The sequence below is a fragment of the Hemicordylus capensis genome, chromosome 2 (genome assembly GCF_027244095.1).
Source record: "Hemicordylus capensis ecotype Gifberg chromosome 2, rHemCap1.1.pri, whole genome shotgun sequence".
Taxonomy (NCBI): domain Eukaryota; kingdom Metazoa; phylum Chordata; class Lepidosauria; order Squamata; family Cordylidae; genus Hemicordylus; species Hemicordylus capensis.
The window spans coordinates 190,813,101-190,828,428 of record NC_069658.1 but is presented as its reverse complement, the minus strand read 5'-3'; the positions used below and the strand labels follow the sequence as shown (position 1 = coordinate 190,828,428).

Below are 15,328 nucleotides of genomic sequence, written 5' to 3'. Positions count from 1 at the left end.
AAGCCACAAACCGAGGAGGAATATCGTCATCCTCCTGCTGGCCATCCTCAGAGGGACAAGATCACTTGGCTGAGGAGCCACCAGAAGAATCTGTGGTATCCCGTCTCCATGGACTCCCCTCCTGGTGTCCTGCCAATCTCAGCAACGCCTGGGCACCACCAGGGCATGGCTGCTCCCCGCCTCCCACTTCAGCTGGCACTTCTTCCAAACCAGGACCTTATGTGCCTCTTTTTGCTTTTTCTGCTTCTTCTGCACCGTGTCCTTCAATTTCACTGCCTTCTTACCCCGAGTGTCAGGTGTGGGAGAGGTCACCGCCACCCACTCAGCCTGACACATGCAGTGCATGGTGGAATCCTCTGAGAGAGAGGATGGATGCCTCTCTCTCGCCACGTGGGGCACATTAGACCCTGTTCGAGGTGCCGCAAAGTGCTGCAGCAGAATCAGTTAGGCTACTCATGGTGCTATCTTCCTCGTTCCCCCTGACTAGAACTAGTCAACAAGTGGAGAGGCAGGGGGGAAGGAGAATGAAAGATAGACCTTAGAAAATTTAACAAAGTCACAGAACAAACTTTTTGGCACCTGCTGGAGCAAGACAAAGCAAATAACTGAGGTTGAGGGGATTGCTCCTCCCTCCTAAATACAACAAAGCTCTGCGATTGGCCCTGTCTCAGAGCAGGAGATCGAGTCAACCCATAATATGAAGCGGATACAACCCTCTGAGGGAAAAGGCAACTTCCTATGTTGACAAGAAATAAAATGAAGACAGCTCACCTAATAGTACCTTCTCATTCCAGGTTGTTAAATTGGCAGCTTGAATTAGGAGCCCTGTCCTACACATGCCTTAAAGGATTTACAAAGCCAAATGCTACTGGGAATAGCAGATTGCCCCAATGACACACACTAATCATAAGTAGAAGATGGCTATACAAGCCCCATAACCTCCATCCTCGAGGCCAATAAGGGTATACCTCAAAACTGAGGAATGGTCAGGGAGGAGTTCATGCACAAACTGCACCCTCTTGCACCTCAGTTTGGTGCAGCAAAGGCACAAAGCTGACGCTCTACAAAACATGGTTTGCAACATTGGGAGCCATCACCCCTTCTACCTCCTAAGAAAAGATAACGCCCCCCCCCCACTTTACAGTGTTAACCATGGTTTCACGTTACATGTGCACTGCTGCAAACCTGAAGATGAAACCACCATTTAAAGTGGTATTGTGAGAGTTTTTGCATTAATAACCATAATAATGTATATAACCATGTGATTATGGTTATTTGCATTAACCAGTTTGCACCCATATGATGAAAGCATGAGTGGGGTGAAATCACTTCAGAGAGAAGAGGGGCATGCTCCTGATTTGGCTCCCAGATTGCAAGTCATGGTTTGCAGGCAGCCACTGTTACATTAAACATGTTTCAAGCCCAAACCCACTGAGGGGTAATTCATTCAACTGCTGCAACCCACAAGTTTTTATTGCATGGTTCCTACCCAAATCATGAAGCTTTGTTGGAGACATACCAGTAATATCTGCTTGAAGAGGGGGCAGTGATTTCCGGCGACTAGTGCCCTGCTTTAGACTGCAGCGACGCAAGGATCGACGTGTAACTTGTGGGCTAGGAAGCCTCCCAAAAGATACATTAAATGAAGAAGAAGAAGTCTGTCCTATTCCAGGACTGCATTTCTGGGGAGATGGTGTCTTAGGGCAGGGGGTTGTTTGGCACTCGGTCTTGCTGGCCTCAGAGGGACTGGCTTGCTGGGCAACCCGGGTACCACAGTTGGAACTAATCATTTCATCTGTTTTAGCAAAGCATTCAACCTTCATTTTCTTCGGGCTGGGCACACATTCTGGAAAGAAGGGGGCGGAATACCACACACAGTTGAAATATTCTAAAGAGCGAAGCAAGGGATACACAATGGAAATTCAAAGTAGTACCATGCATTCAGTGTTGAATTTATACTGGATTTCATGAGTGTGCAGTTATTTCATGGGAAAGATGGTATAAGAAGCACACTATGGCTTCACCAGATCTGCAGGGCGGGGAGGCACGGGGAAGACTGCAACTGTTAAAATAGTTGCCAAGCAAATCAGTTTGTTATATGCTAAGATGGGTATATTGCTGAGCTAATTAAATAAGCTTTAATTCCAAATCATTCAGGAACCCAATAAAATAATAATAATAAATCAGAATGGTTTCAAGAGTGAAGAGTCTTGGATACAGTGAGTGGTCTGAGAGCACTTGACAGCTTCAGCATTGCTGAAGTAAGATGTGAACAGGTCAGCCCCCTGAATAAGAGACCATCACAAGCACTATATTAGAGCAGAATACATGATTTATATATCAAAGGAATAAAAAATCCTCTCCCTTACTTCATAGGTTCTTTCCTTGATTAGCAAATAAGAAATCAGAAATATGAAAAACCACGTAAATGTGTTTAGTGTGTATAATTTGTATAGGTTTTGGAGGATTAACTTTACTTAAAATCAGGAAAAAATATAGAAGTGAGCTGTACAACACACAGGTCTCCTACTGGTGGCAGCAAAGGATCAATGCTCACATTACCCATGTAAAACAATTCTAAATGTGTTAATTATTTTACCTGATGACTCAGTGATGGTTTTTTCACCTCCAAGGTCAGGCCAGTTTCCTTGAGAGGTGTTCTAAACAGAAGATGGACATTTCTTGTGAAACATTATGAATGTTATTAGATCTTATTGCCTCGAAATCAAACATACATAGATGATGATTCCACCTCAGATAAGGTCAATGAAATGTTCTTACCGAAGAACAGGCTTTCCACTTGCACGACTCTCAGCAAGTTTGGCATTCCAAGGCACATTTATGTGAAGGAAAGTCTCACCTTATTCAGTGAGATTTGCACAGGATTACAAGCCTATGCACATTTACCTTAGAGTAAGCCATAAACCCTTTTGAATATAGTGGGTGGGATGTATTGAGTAAGTGTGCACTAAGTTTTCACTATTAGATTCTTTTTTTAAAAAAATCAAATTGCCAAATGGAAGAATGGGGTAAAGATGTGTAAAATGTAACCAATGCCTGAAGAGATAGATAGCTACCATGCCAAGAAATTGGAGCAGAAGTGCAAATTGTAGTCCAGTGTGTTTATAAAACATACTCCATTTTTCCATAAACGCACTCCCACTTTCACATATTTATATCTTAATAGTCTCAGTAAATAGGAATCCTCCACTATTCTTTTTAAAAGAGGTTTTAACAAACATAAATGGTAATGCTACCTATGGAAGAGAGGGAAATAATAAATATGCCATCCTGCTACAGTATCCAGAATAGGGCAAAATGAATAATTAAGTCTCAACTTCAAAAGTGAGAAAGAATAATGACCTGTTTCCACACAATACAAGCTTGGGCCCAACAATTCTAGTAAATCTGCCCTATTTTTATGTAAGGGTTGTTTAACAAGCTCTGCGATTTTCATTAAATCAGCAGTTCTCATCTTGCACCCTGCAGCATATCACTTTTTCATTAGTATAGAATGGGAAGGGCTTTGGATTCTCTACATGTGCACAGCACAGACTCTGTTCTCTTCTATTTATGCTATACAGACACTGGCCTACTATTACAATACATATAAGACTGCCACTACCTCTCTTTTCCCCCCTTGATGACTGTTTTATGTATTTAATGGCTCCATGATCTGTAAAAATGCAATAGCTGCAGCAACCTCAAATGCTACACCTGTAAAATTTCTGCCTATCACAAAAGAGTTAAAGGCACGGAGTTGGCCAGGAAAAGTGGTTACCCCAAGAACATATTACTTCAAATTCAGACTTAAATCACTTATTGCAACAACAACAGTTCCATAATCTTTAAAACCAGCAAGGTACCATTCTTATTACCTGTCCAGCCACGTCCTTTTGACGGATCTCTGCAGCACTGAAAAATGTAACAAAAGAAGTTACACCTTGGGATAAAGTTACACCTTTAACACCCTACCATGGTTATCTTTTCTGCATGGCATTCTGCTCACTCAACCAGGACCTACGCCCCCTCTTCATCACTATTATTGTTCATACCCATATGCTTTCAGCAAGACCAGTTACCCGGCCCACTCTCCCAGACCTATCCCTCTCCATATGCACCAACATACACACTGCTTTCTGAATCCCGGCCTAAAGTGTCAGGCACTGTAGGACTTGAAAGCATATCCTTGAGAAATACAAACCATGGCACCCTACCCAGAAAAACATGCAACACACTCCAGGTTTCAGCCCTGGTATGCTGCCCTGGTCATGCAACTCCTCTCAGTTTCAGCCTGTGCTGAGCTCAACATGGACTAGTTGACCATCACAACCAGATGTAATCAGGCCTTTACAGAAGTGTGCTAAAAGCAGATCAGCATTGTGTGGGGTAAATGCAGATATGTGCCTCAGTGCAGGCTGTCAGAACTGGAACAGAATCAATGAGCATTTTTCAGTGACAGTTTGCACTGATGTAGGTAGTGTGACTGAGACCCAAGTTAAACTGAACACCAAGGAACTGTATTTCATATCACAACTACTGGGCAATTTCAAAGTCCCTTAGGGTAGCTCCACATGTTATGGTGAGGTTGGTAACCAGTATTCCCATGGAGGAACTACGATAAGCTAGTAGCCTGCACAATTTACACAATGAGACCAAGCGGAGGCAGGATTTCAAGCCTAGGCTCTCAAATGCACACACAAGTCTCTAACTGCTGCACCACACTGGCTTTCTATAGCAGGGGTGGCCAACCTAAGGTTGTCTAATTTATTGTGGCTGGGGATCATGGGAGTTGTAGTCCAACAACATCTGGAGGGCCTCCAGTTGGCCATCACTACTCTGTGGTATCACTCAAGGAAGCTGTATATGTTACAATTGCTGCAGGAAACACAACAGCTACATTGACATTCCTCAAAGCAAATAGGCGCATGGATGGACATTACATACACGAGCATACATGCATCTTTAACCAACAGAGGCACCTGGAAAGTCTAATTCAGTACAGTTTACTGCATGTATGTACACTCATGTTGACATCCACAGGTTGTGCAGGAAACAATGATGTTCTCCACAGCAAGAGGAATTTGTGGAGCTGCCCTCAGAAAACAGCGAGGCCAGATTTAAGACAGGATTTATGAGTTGTGTGGAAAAGAACACTTCAGGAGGTGCAGCCCCTTCCAGCCTATGCTGAAGTCCTATTTAAACTTGTGAACTGTGTCTTGAGCAGCTGTAGAACCGGGGAGACCCGAGTTCAAATCCCCATTTAGCCATGAAACTTGCTGGGTGATTCTGGGCCAGTCACTTCTCTCTCAGCCTAACCTACTTCATAGGGTTGTTGTGAGGAGAAACTTAAGTATGTAGTACACCGTTCTGGGCTCCTTGGAGGAAGAGCAGGATATAAAATGTAAATTAATAACAATAACAACAACAACAGAAGTCCACAGAACAAACTAGGAAAAAACTAGGTAGGAAAAGCTTGACATGATCAATTCAGCCTGTCACAAAGCTGCTAAAGGTACACAGCACCCATTCATAACCAAGTGGCAACTCTGAGCTCATCCATTCACCTGTACTGACATAAGACAGTTTTTGACATATCTAAAGAGCATAGGAATGGGAGAGCATGCTAGCTTCACCCAGAAGGGCTGGTACCACTGCAAATGCAATTCCACCCAGAAAGGAAGAATTTAGACAACCAGTTCAGTTACTATAGTAGCAGTAGCACTTTCCAGAGCTCAGGACTTATGTTTAATCCCAAATTGCAACATGGGATTCACTTGAGGTTCGTATCATATATGCTCTTTTTCCTCCTTTACCCTTTAGAGTGCTCCGATGCAAAACAAAGACAGGGATCTTCGATTTAAACCGTTGTAAAGAAGAAAGCAGGCGTAAAAAATCCACACCTTTCAAAACACCTCGCGGTTCAGAGAGGCAAATCGTCCCACGATTAAAGCTTGCCAAAGGCTGGAATTCTGCCCCAGTCGGAGCAAACGGCTCCCTATCACAGATGCGAGGTGAATTTGAGGAGATCACTCTGTAGTTTGCGGTGGCGGCGGGGGGTGAGGTGGGGGATAAAGTTTTGGCTTTTTAAAAAAATCAATTTTGTGGGCATTCCCGGGGAGCCGGGTCCTCCCCCCACTTCCCTTCTAAAGTTCCCTCAGTGGAGAAGCTTCAGTCCTGGCGCACTTCCTAGCGTCTCAAAACTCGACTGGCTAATCCTGGTACCTCTGGTATTTCTTATATTAGGTCTGCGAAAATCTGTTGAACAGGCCACGCCCCCAATATTATTTATTTATCTAGTCGATTCCGACTCCGGGCGCCCACAGAGCCCTGTGGTGAGATTTTCTTCTAGTAGAATACAGGAGGAAGCTGACCACTGCCTCCTCCCGCGCAGGGAGAGATGACGCCTTTCAGCATCTTCCTTCAACCTTCTGCTTGCTATTAGCTATTTATTTATTCGATTTCTATACGTTAGTCAAGCATTTCCCCGCTGCGCCATTACACCGCCCAAAACATTTCTCCCTGTAGTAGTAGCGTCGCTTCTGAAGACCGAAGACGAGAATGAAGGACCCTGAGAACAAGGGAATAACCTTCCTTTCCATCCTATCTAGGGAAAGGTTACTTTTACAATGAAGGGAAGGCGGCAGCGGCAGCAACACTCACCCGTTGAAGCACTGCCCGCCAGGTTCCATGTTTACGCCCAAACCGTCAGAATCAAACCGTCCCGCCACCGCGCATGCGCTCTAGCCACGCGCCCCGCCTCCACACTATAGCATTCTGGGAGAGTTCGGTCTTTTCTTTTGTTTAACCGTCCGACGCATGCGTATTACTCCCGCGCGGCTGGGCGGGACTCCAAAATTGCCGGCCTTTTGTCAAGTCTACAGCCAATAGCGTGATACGTCCCTAAGGGAACAGGCAAGTTACGCAGAGCCACTTCCGGCTCTTATTTGAATCCCACCGGTTATGTAGAGCAGCTCGATGACCGGAACATAATGGGGGAGAAAGTTCGACTCCCCTCGCCCCCCAAGGAGCCTGTCTGTCTCCAGCTGCCACCAGGCACCTGGTGGTGGCTAGGGGGCAGCCTTCCTCAGTAGCTGTTCCTAGGTTGCGGAAGGCACCCGCACAGCAAGTTGTGGTTTAAGTACATGACCGGCCTTTAAGGCTTGTTTGGTCTGGCCTCCAGGGTTTTGTAAACTGGTGGTTCATATGTTATGGTTTTACATTTGATTTTGGAATGTTTTGTTTTGTTTTAGTTTGTAAACCGCCTAGAGGCAGTGTAGAAATATAATAAATAATATATATGACGCATCTGCTTTACTTGTGGCTATTTGGACCCTCTCTCTCTCTCTCTCTCTCAAGCATACCCGTCACTAATCCCATGTGTGGCAGCTCTCACAAGAGTTCACCGGTGGCAGGGAGGCAGTGGGCGGGTGGCAGGTGGACAAAGGAATGCAGCTGGGAAGAAAACAGCAGCAGACTGCCTGCCAGCCCAGAGGAAGGGTGAAGCACAGGCGGACAGAGAGGGTGGCGCAGCTTCACTCTCCAGCCCACCTGCTGGCACAAAGGAATGGCCTGCACTGGGGCCGAATGTGAAGCATGGAGAGGGCGGCACAGCCTCCCTCTCCGGCCCCAGGTTGGCCTGCATCGGAGAACGACCGAGCAGGTGGCGGAGAGGCATGCCAGCGAGCTGGGCGGGGGGGAGAAACAGGAGAATTAGAGGCGCAGATGCTCAGTGGCCGGTTCAGCTAGTTTTTCATTATTCCAAGGCGGTTGTCACACACAGCCAATCCCAGGCTAAGGCAGCCAAGCCCAGACCGGGCTCTGTTCAAGAAGTTGTGGGAGACAAGCAGCTGCCAGCGGCACCACCGTGGCAAGCCTGCCTCTAAAATGGAGTTAAGAGAATGAATGCTCGCTCTCTCTCTCTCTCTCTCTCTGCTCACCTGTCAGCGCTGTAGCAGTGACGAGCACCTGCCCATCTCTGTGGGGATCCCCACAATGCACTGCACACTCACACAGTGCATAATGGGATGTCCGAGGGCCTGGACGTGTCTCAGCCCCCAACCCTTTGCACTGCCAAAGGCAGCTGATGAGCATCTGGGTGTGTGATTGTGCACCCAGTAGTCCTTCTCAATGATCGTAAGAAAGGACTCTCTGTGTAGTTCAGCGTTTGAGGGATGTTTTAAACATATACTCAGGAAACTGAGGGACAAGACAACACAAAAGCACTTTGAAAAACTATGGTAAGTTTAGGACCTTAACTCATAAACAGTGAATCAAGCTCAGCAAGATGTCTGATTTCGACTCTTCTCAGAGGCACTTTCTGCAACAAAATCACTTGTGCAAATCAATTTGAGATGTTATGCTACATTAGTTACAAACCAGGTTAATGAAGATTCATGGTTTTGAAGGGAACCAATTTGAGTCTGTTTAGTTCAACCCATTTCACTGAACAAGGAACTCTTACCATAAACATTCACAACATAGTCTGTACAATCAAAGGCTACAGCCCCATGATTGTCCATATTTATGGACAGGGATGATAAATATATCTTGCTATGTGCTATATGTAAGTTGCACAACATTGGAGGTGGCCGTAGGCCAAATAGATTTTAAGAAGGGGGGGGACCCACACACACACATCCTCTATCACCCCCCAATTTCCCATATAATCTGCTTTTAAAGTGCCCACACTTCCAAACACAAGATCCTCAACATTCAACCAAAACACGTCCATTAAGATTTATCATCATTTGATAAATAAATAAGGACTATCCCTGAAAGAATGTCCTGCACAAAGACAAATGATGTCTTGAAACCTCCTATCTTTGCATTTGAATGACAGCCAAACCTTTCAGGAAGTCAATTGCTGCTTCTGGTGTTAGTCTTGCCCTCTTGCTCTGTACTTTAAGCATGCTGGTTTAAACTGTCACATAGCAGTTCATTTATTTACCTGTTCTATCACTTTAATTTTTTTACTTCAACCCACACCTTGAAAACAATTTATTTGGGAATTGGGATGAAAGGAGAAGACATTTCTTGCTTACATCAATCACTGCCATCCATAGCCAACACCTGCCGCAAACTTGCAGAACTCTTGTTTCCAGAACTCAAGCTAGGAAAGGAATATGTTTAGATTGAGTACAATAGTGATGCTTCCAAATCAGTCCTGATACATAACATTTTTAGAGTATGTCTTCACCCATGTGTCATCAAATGAACAAGATGTAAGTGTATGTGCGTGTACTGATGCAGTGGTAGGAAACAGCAGTCATTCATAAGGCAAAACATTTTCTTCTTTTCTACATCTGGTAGGAAGCTGCCAACCCACAAACATGAAGGAAGGCTTGGGAAGAGGCAGGAAGGAAAAAAAAGACTTTGGAAGTTTATTCTTTGATAAAATTTCAACTGAAAGTGGTGGACTTTGCTATTAACATTTTTCTAAATGCACAAAAATCTATTCACAGGGAAGTATGCATTTACTCTTAGACATTAAATTAGAGCTACATGAGAGTGACACAGAAGATGAAGTTTCTATTCAAGAGCAAAGTCCAACAATCATTTTGGTAAAGCAATGGCCTGTTCTGGTTAATGAGTTCAAAGAAAAATGTCTTCCTATACAAAATTACAATACAGAGAACGCGTACAATTACAATACAAGAGGGGCTATTTGTTAGTAACTAGCATCTAGAACAGAATTTTCATAATAAAAACACATAGAAATTAAAATCAGTTGCTATTTTTTTTAAACTGGAAAAATGGAGACGAATTCCAAAGTTCATTGGAGAGACACTTTCAGACTCTTAAGCATAAAAGTGATATTTCTTTTTTTTTTCTTTTTAAAAAAGGAATTTGGTTTGGTAAATGAAGCCAGTTCCTTTACAACCCAAAGGGCAGAAGCCAGAAGAACTCAAGCACATCATGCCGAGAGGTAGAGAGGTGTCCATATATAATCACAATCTTCTATTGGTTTTCTTTTTTTATTATTTTGTCTGAGGTAATTAGCTGTGTGTGTCAAGTTGTAGAATCAAAAGTATTGGCAAAAAAAGAGCAACATTGACAAGTTACACTAACGACCTCTTTCCTCTCCTCAACAGGTCCTAAAAATTTAATTAGACGCATCTGAATTAATGCTTCCAGGATCTCCGGCAGGTGAAGTGATTGATGAAGGGGTAGTAGCGTCCTGCCAACTGCCATTAGCCTGAAGAGGGAATAAATGCATTTTGTTGTTAAGTCCACAAAGGGCTACTTGCACCCTAAACTATTCTGATTATATTTTTTCATGTCATAATGGAAGAGCATTATGCCATGTACAAGACACTTACTTTGTTCCATTAGGCTTAGTTTCAGAGTAAAAGTCCTGACACTGCAGTTCACTTTCCGGGGCACGAAAGGCAAAGTACCGTGTGAATGCTGCTTCCGTTGCATTTGTTTCACAGCTTCTGTTTCCCCAAATGGGACTCTTTTGCTCTTGCCTAACCTCTCCATCTAACTTGTCTAGATGGATAAAGCTTTACTGCTTATCAGCATGAATTATCAAACAGAATTTGGAGCAAAGGATAGAATGTACAGTGAAAGCCATTCCCACAAACTTTTTCATTTCAAAGGCATATTTGAGGATGGGAACCAACCCACAGTCAATCTGTGGATTTAACTGTTTTCAGTCCTCCAGTCCCTCCCTTCCTCCAAATGGCACCTCTCTCCTCCAGGAGAGAAGGGATTAGAAGCAAGGCAGTCTTTCCTTCGCATCCACTGGGGCAATTTGGGTAGGTGAGTAAGCCAGCTTCCTAAACAAACAGGGTTCTGGTCTTCAAAGCACCATGACTGATACAGGGAAGGGCTTTTCTTACAATCTAACACAAGTTATTTTTCTCCCCTAGGCCCCTAACTGACAAAGATCGGGAATAGGCTGCCCCTCTCTCTGGAGCAATACTCCATCATGGCAAGGCATTAGCAATGCCTCGCCAGAGTTTTCATTTTAACTGCATCTGCAAGGGTGGCTGCATTCAACTCCATTGCCACGTCAGGCTTCTGGAGCTCAAGGTATTCACTTTAAAAGCAGAAGCTCCTTACATCAATACGCTGCGTCGAATATAGAGGGTTCCCCACAATGCTGTCATATCTTCCTGCCTGGTGTATGACATGGTGTAAGGAATCCATCTGTAACAACACAACCATTTTGGGAAGGGAAAAAGCTCAAGCAGTTATACAGATACTTCAGAATAACTCCTAAAGCCCTTCTAGCCCAACTTCCTTTATGCAGCCTCCAACAAGATTCTGAACATGATTGTGTTGAGCTGTGGTGATGGCTACAAGCTGAACTCCATCCAGTCTGTTGTTCGCTTTGAATTCACAGTATGCAGCAGATTCAGATTTTCTAATGTTGTGACATCATTGGATGTTATGCACAAAGTGCAGAGATGATCACCAGAGTGGGCAGGGTTACTAAAAATGATGATGGAGATACATCTGAGCCCAGCAGACTGGACAATGTTTGGCACAATCAGGCACTTCAGATTCAGTTACATGAATGTCAGCTCTCATCATGAATGCTGAGACATGCTCTGGTGTGTATACCAATATCGTACAGTGATACTGCCATGCACACTGGTGGTGATGCCAGACAGTACAAGCATTTCTTGACAACTGTCTTGCTTCAACTCTACTAAGGCACAATACACCTGAAATAGGAAAATACTACCTTCAAATCTTGTTTGGCTCTGATCAGCAATCTCAGTCAGCTTCAAGTCATTCTAACCCTTGTGTACAAATACTCATGCACATAAACGCATATGTGCATAGCCCTGCCCTCTTATGCACATCCGCATCTGACATCACCAGCTATGGCCCAGGCCTGCAGCCAACAATTCTCTTCAGTTCCAAGAGAAAGGTCAAAAAAGACATGTTGCTGACTCCAGCCTAGAATAAAACAATTGGCAGTCTCTCCTTACCTGAGCAAGCACTGGATGATTTAGATTGAGCCAAATGTCCAGGAAGCCACAAATTATTAATGGAACAAATTATTGCCTGGTAAATAACTTCTATAGGTGACCATCCTAGTGTAACATTTTCTGATCTTAAAGGGCAAAAATCTACAAAAATGTTGCTTTAGGCCTATGGGCTGAATTATTTGGCCCACTGAAAACTACAGGGGATTTGTCTCACAATTTTCTCTGCACACCCACCTGTGACTGCACATTGGCTCCCACTGGCGAGTTCTGGTAGGAAGTGAGTGACTGCAGGTTTATAAAGGAATCTCCAGAATTTGTCATTTTAAATGACCCAGAGGAACCTGAAGAGGAAAAGAAGTTACCTAAGGGTGTGTCTGCACCTGCTCATTTTTGTGTAATAAATCACCAAAAAAAAAAAAAAAGGAGAGAAGCAAACTTATATATACCCAAATCCCGTGATTTATGACTAATAGTATTTTTGCAGTGCTCCACAGCTGGATGAATGGATAGTTTCTGGCTTTGTATTGTCCTGGCCACTTCATGATCCCATCTTAAGGTCTCTTATTTTTTATTTTTGGTTTGTGGTCGTGGCTTTCAAACTATGCCCCAGGGAAACTTGGGGTTCCTTGGGAGATTAATGGGGCTCCCTCAATGAAAATATCTGTAATGGCAGACATGAGTTTGCCTACCACTACTGATCTTCCTTTGCAGAGTACAACTGCACAGGAGGGATGGTTTGTGTTCTGGGTGTGACCATGGTGCCAGGGAAATTGAAACCAGTTACTGACATTAGTGAACACTCTCCATTTACATGGAGCAGTGGTGAGTCCCAACAAGCCTGGCCAGTGTCTCATGTGAACCAAGTATGATGAATCACAGAATAAAGCCCAGAATTCTCTGCAATGCACAGTTCTAGAACAGACCATAGCAATTCCCTGAAAGATAAGTCAATGTGAAAGGGATTCCTTCAAAGCAGCAAGTCTGAAAATATTTATCTAAGTTATTTGTGTATGCAAATAACTGCAACTGCAGATCTTCATCATTTTTAAGAATAAAACTCCCAAAATCAACTACCTCGAGCCCACAGTCTTGAGAAAAGGAAACATGCATATGTCTAGAAAAGACATAAAAATTAGCAGTGGGACAAGGATGGACAGATTCAAATGAAATAAAGTGTTATATGGAGCAATGTGCAGACAAACAAACAACAGCAACAATCTTCAGTGAGTACTCAGGGATTTGATGAAGCAATTCATTTCCCAATCCCAAGGAACCTCGAGCAAATTGTTCTTCTTCAGAGGAACAGAAACCAAACAAAAATAATTTAATAGCCATGTCAATTTCTCTTCAACTAATGTTAATGTGTCCAGATGCTAGTCAATTTTGTTAAAAGAAGGAACAGATACACTGATTAAGTTCTTTTTCTTTAGTAATTTCTAATAGTAATTTACCCCGAAGAAGGGCAATTGGTTCAGAACACGTTAGGAACTGGAATTGCTTCAATCAACCTTTGTTCAGTCATAAGAGCATATTGTTGCTTAGGGTGTTGCATTTTAGTTGCTGTACACTTGCATACAGGAACTAGCAGAGCTTTCAAAAGGCAGGAAAATCGCAGAAATTTAAACTTTTAAATTTGTTTTCCCACAACAGACGTACAGTGCAGTACTAGGCCATTTCAAAATAAGATCTGTTGAGTCCACTAACACTGTAGCAGCCTCTCTGGCTTCAGCGCAGTGTTGCAGAGGCTCTCCCAATGCAAAGAAGTCACCTCAGCAGATGTGAGAGCCAGCACCAATTCAGATGCAGCCTTCTTGCACTCACCAGAATTCGGGGTGGGTGGAGAGCTTGTCTGGTTGCCCTGGGCCACCACATTGGTTGCATCCACCGCTGTTTTGGCTGCATAAATGTTAGCCTCTTCCTGGAATTTCCCCATATTTTTCTTATACCGGATTCTCTTGTTACCAAACCAATTAGAGACCTGCAACAATCATTCAAGTTAATATGAACAAATCACTGCCTATAGTCACTATCAACAGAGAACAGGAGGCAATCTTCTCAGAAGAGGATATTGAAATCAGCCTACACTTCAGATCTCTAGTGGCACCAAACCAGGTATTAACTCTTGTCCATTAACAACATCCCAAGTCCTTTAGTGACAGCATGAACAATGTTTTATAAAATCCCTTCATAATATGTAAAACAGTGATGGTTAACGTTCTTGGCAAGTCCCAAGAATGACACATTGCGATACATATACAAACCCCATGTGCTTTGCTTCTAGACTATCAAGCCAAGAAGCAGATGGCAATGAAACATCGGAAGGCAGAAATACAGGCCTTATTCTACACCAGGGATTCTCAACATTGGGTCCTCAGATGTTATTGGACTTCATCTCCCATAATCCCCAGCCCCAGTGGCCTCTGGTTGCTCCTCAGGCCCCTTGCTCCTTTACAGATGTTCCACAAATGTCCAGGGGAGGAGCGCCGGGATAAGGAGCGATCCCAGTGCTTCTCACGACCATCCGTACCCGGGCTACTGCTCTCCTACCAGGTAGGGTAGGGCTGGTTGTGAGAACAACCTCACTGATTTACAGATTACTGCTATTCTATCTAGGTGCACACTTGAGACAATTTCTAAATTAGTATATAAACTTTTTAATTATTTTATAAAATGATGCATTTTAAATAGGAAAGCTTACTATAACTGATAATTGACCAAAAAAAGTATCCAAGGAGTTATCTTTAATCATTTTAATCCTGCTTTTGATCTTTTTGTTCTATACATATACACAAGAGTTTGAAAATAAACTGGCATGTTTGGTGGAACTGGTCTTCACCATGATGCACAGCCTACCTGTGAGACTGTGATGCCTCCTTTCTTTGCTAGCTCTTCTTTGGCTTCTTCACTGGGATAAGGATTACTCAGGTGAGAATAAAAATACTCATTCAAGACTTCTGTTGCCTGCTTGCTGAAGTTACGCCGCTTGCGCCTAGGAACACATTGCAATTACTCCTACTGCTTATGTTAGAACACACTGTGCATTGTCCCAAGGGCTGAAAGAAAAGCCGGCAAGAGCTGCAGTTGTTCAAGCCATAGCTCTGTCATGGTTCTGAAGTTGGGGACTACCATTCGAGTGGCACAGCTTATGTTTTCAAGATGAAATGAATGGAGAAGCAAAACCATATGCTGTTAAAAATCACAATACAAATACAATTAATTGAGCTACCAATACTTTAGAGAAATGAGGAGAGGGAACATAGCATGATGCCCAAAAATAATAATAATAAATCCAAAAGGACAAGAAGATTTAGGCAGACTGCTCTACGCTCATGGAATAGTTCTTCAAGAATGACCCATAGAACAAATTAAATCCAGCAGCA

At 43.4% G+C, this 15,328-nt stretch overlaps 2 protein-coding genes across 6 annotated transcripts in view; both read right to left on the bottom strand.

Annotated features, from left to right (window-relative positions):
* The window catches only part of DSN1 (DSN1 component of MIS12 kinetochore complex), a 41,443-nt gene extending 34,628 nt beyond the window's left edge, over positions 1–6,815 (bottom strand). Inside the window, exons 1-4 of one of the 4 annotated variants that reach the window (XM_053298716.1) lie at positions 6,664–6,815; positions 3,879–3,915; positions 2,600–2,660; positions 1,520–1,846 (exon numbers count right to left, since the gene is read on the bottom strand). In XM_053298716.1, coding sequence (XP_053154691.1) covers positions 1,520–1,846; positions 2,600–2,660; positions 3,879–3,915; positions 6,664–6,692 — 454 coding nt within the window. In that variant the 5' untranslated portion in view covers positions 6,693–6,815. Of the gene's footprint in view, positions 1–1,519; positions 1,847–2,599; positions 2,661–3,878; positions 3,916–5,903; positions 6,570–6,663 lie in introns of those variants that run through there. The other 3 variants (XM_053298717.1, XM_053298720.1, XM_053298718.1) reach the window with 3 other exon arrangements.
* A 2,547-nt stretch (positions 6,816–9,362) lies between these two features.
* PBX4 (PBX homeobox 4) overlaps positions 9,363–15,328 on the bottom strand; it is a 41,212-nt gene continuing 35,246 nt past the window's right edge. Inside the window, exons 5-9 of one of the 2 annotated variants that reach the window (XM_053297516.1) lie at positions 14,802–14,937; positions 13,770–13,926; positions 12,183–12,289; positions 11,071–11,157; positions 9,363–10,198 (exon numbers count right to left, since the gene is read on the bottom strand). In XM_053297516.1, the coding sequence (XP_053153491.1) occupies positions 10,106–10,198; positions 11,071–11,157; positions 12,183–12,289; positions 13,770–13,926; positions 14,802–14,937 (580 nt within the window). In that variant the 3' untranslated portion in view covers positions 9,363–10,105. The remainder of the gene's footprint in view (positions 10,199–11,070; positions 11,158–12,182; positions 12,290–13,769; positions 13,927–14,801; positions 14,938–15,328) is intronic. The other variant, XM_053297517.1, reaches the window with a different exon arrangement.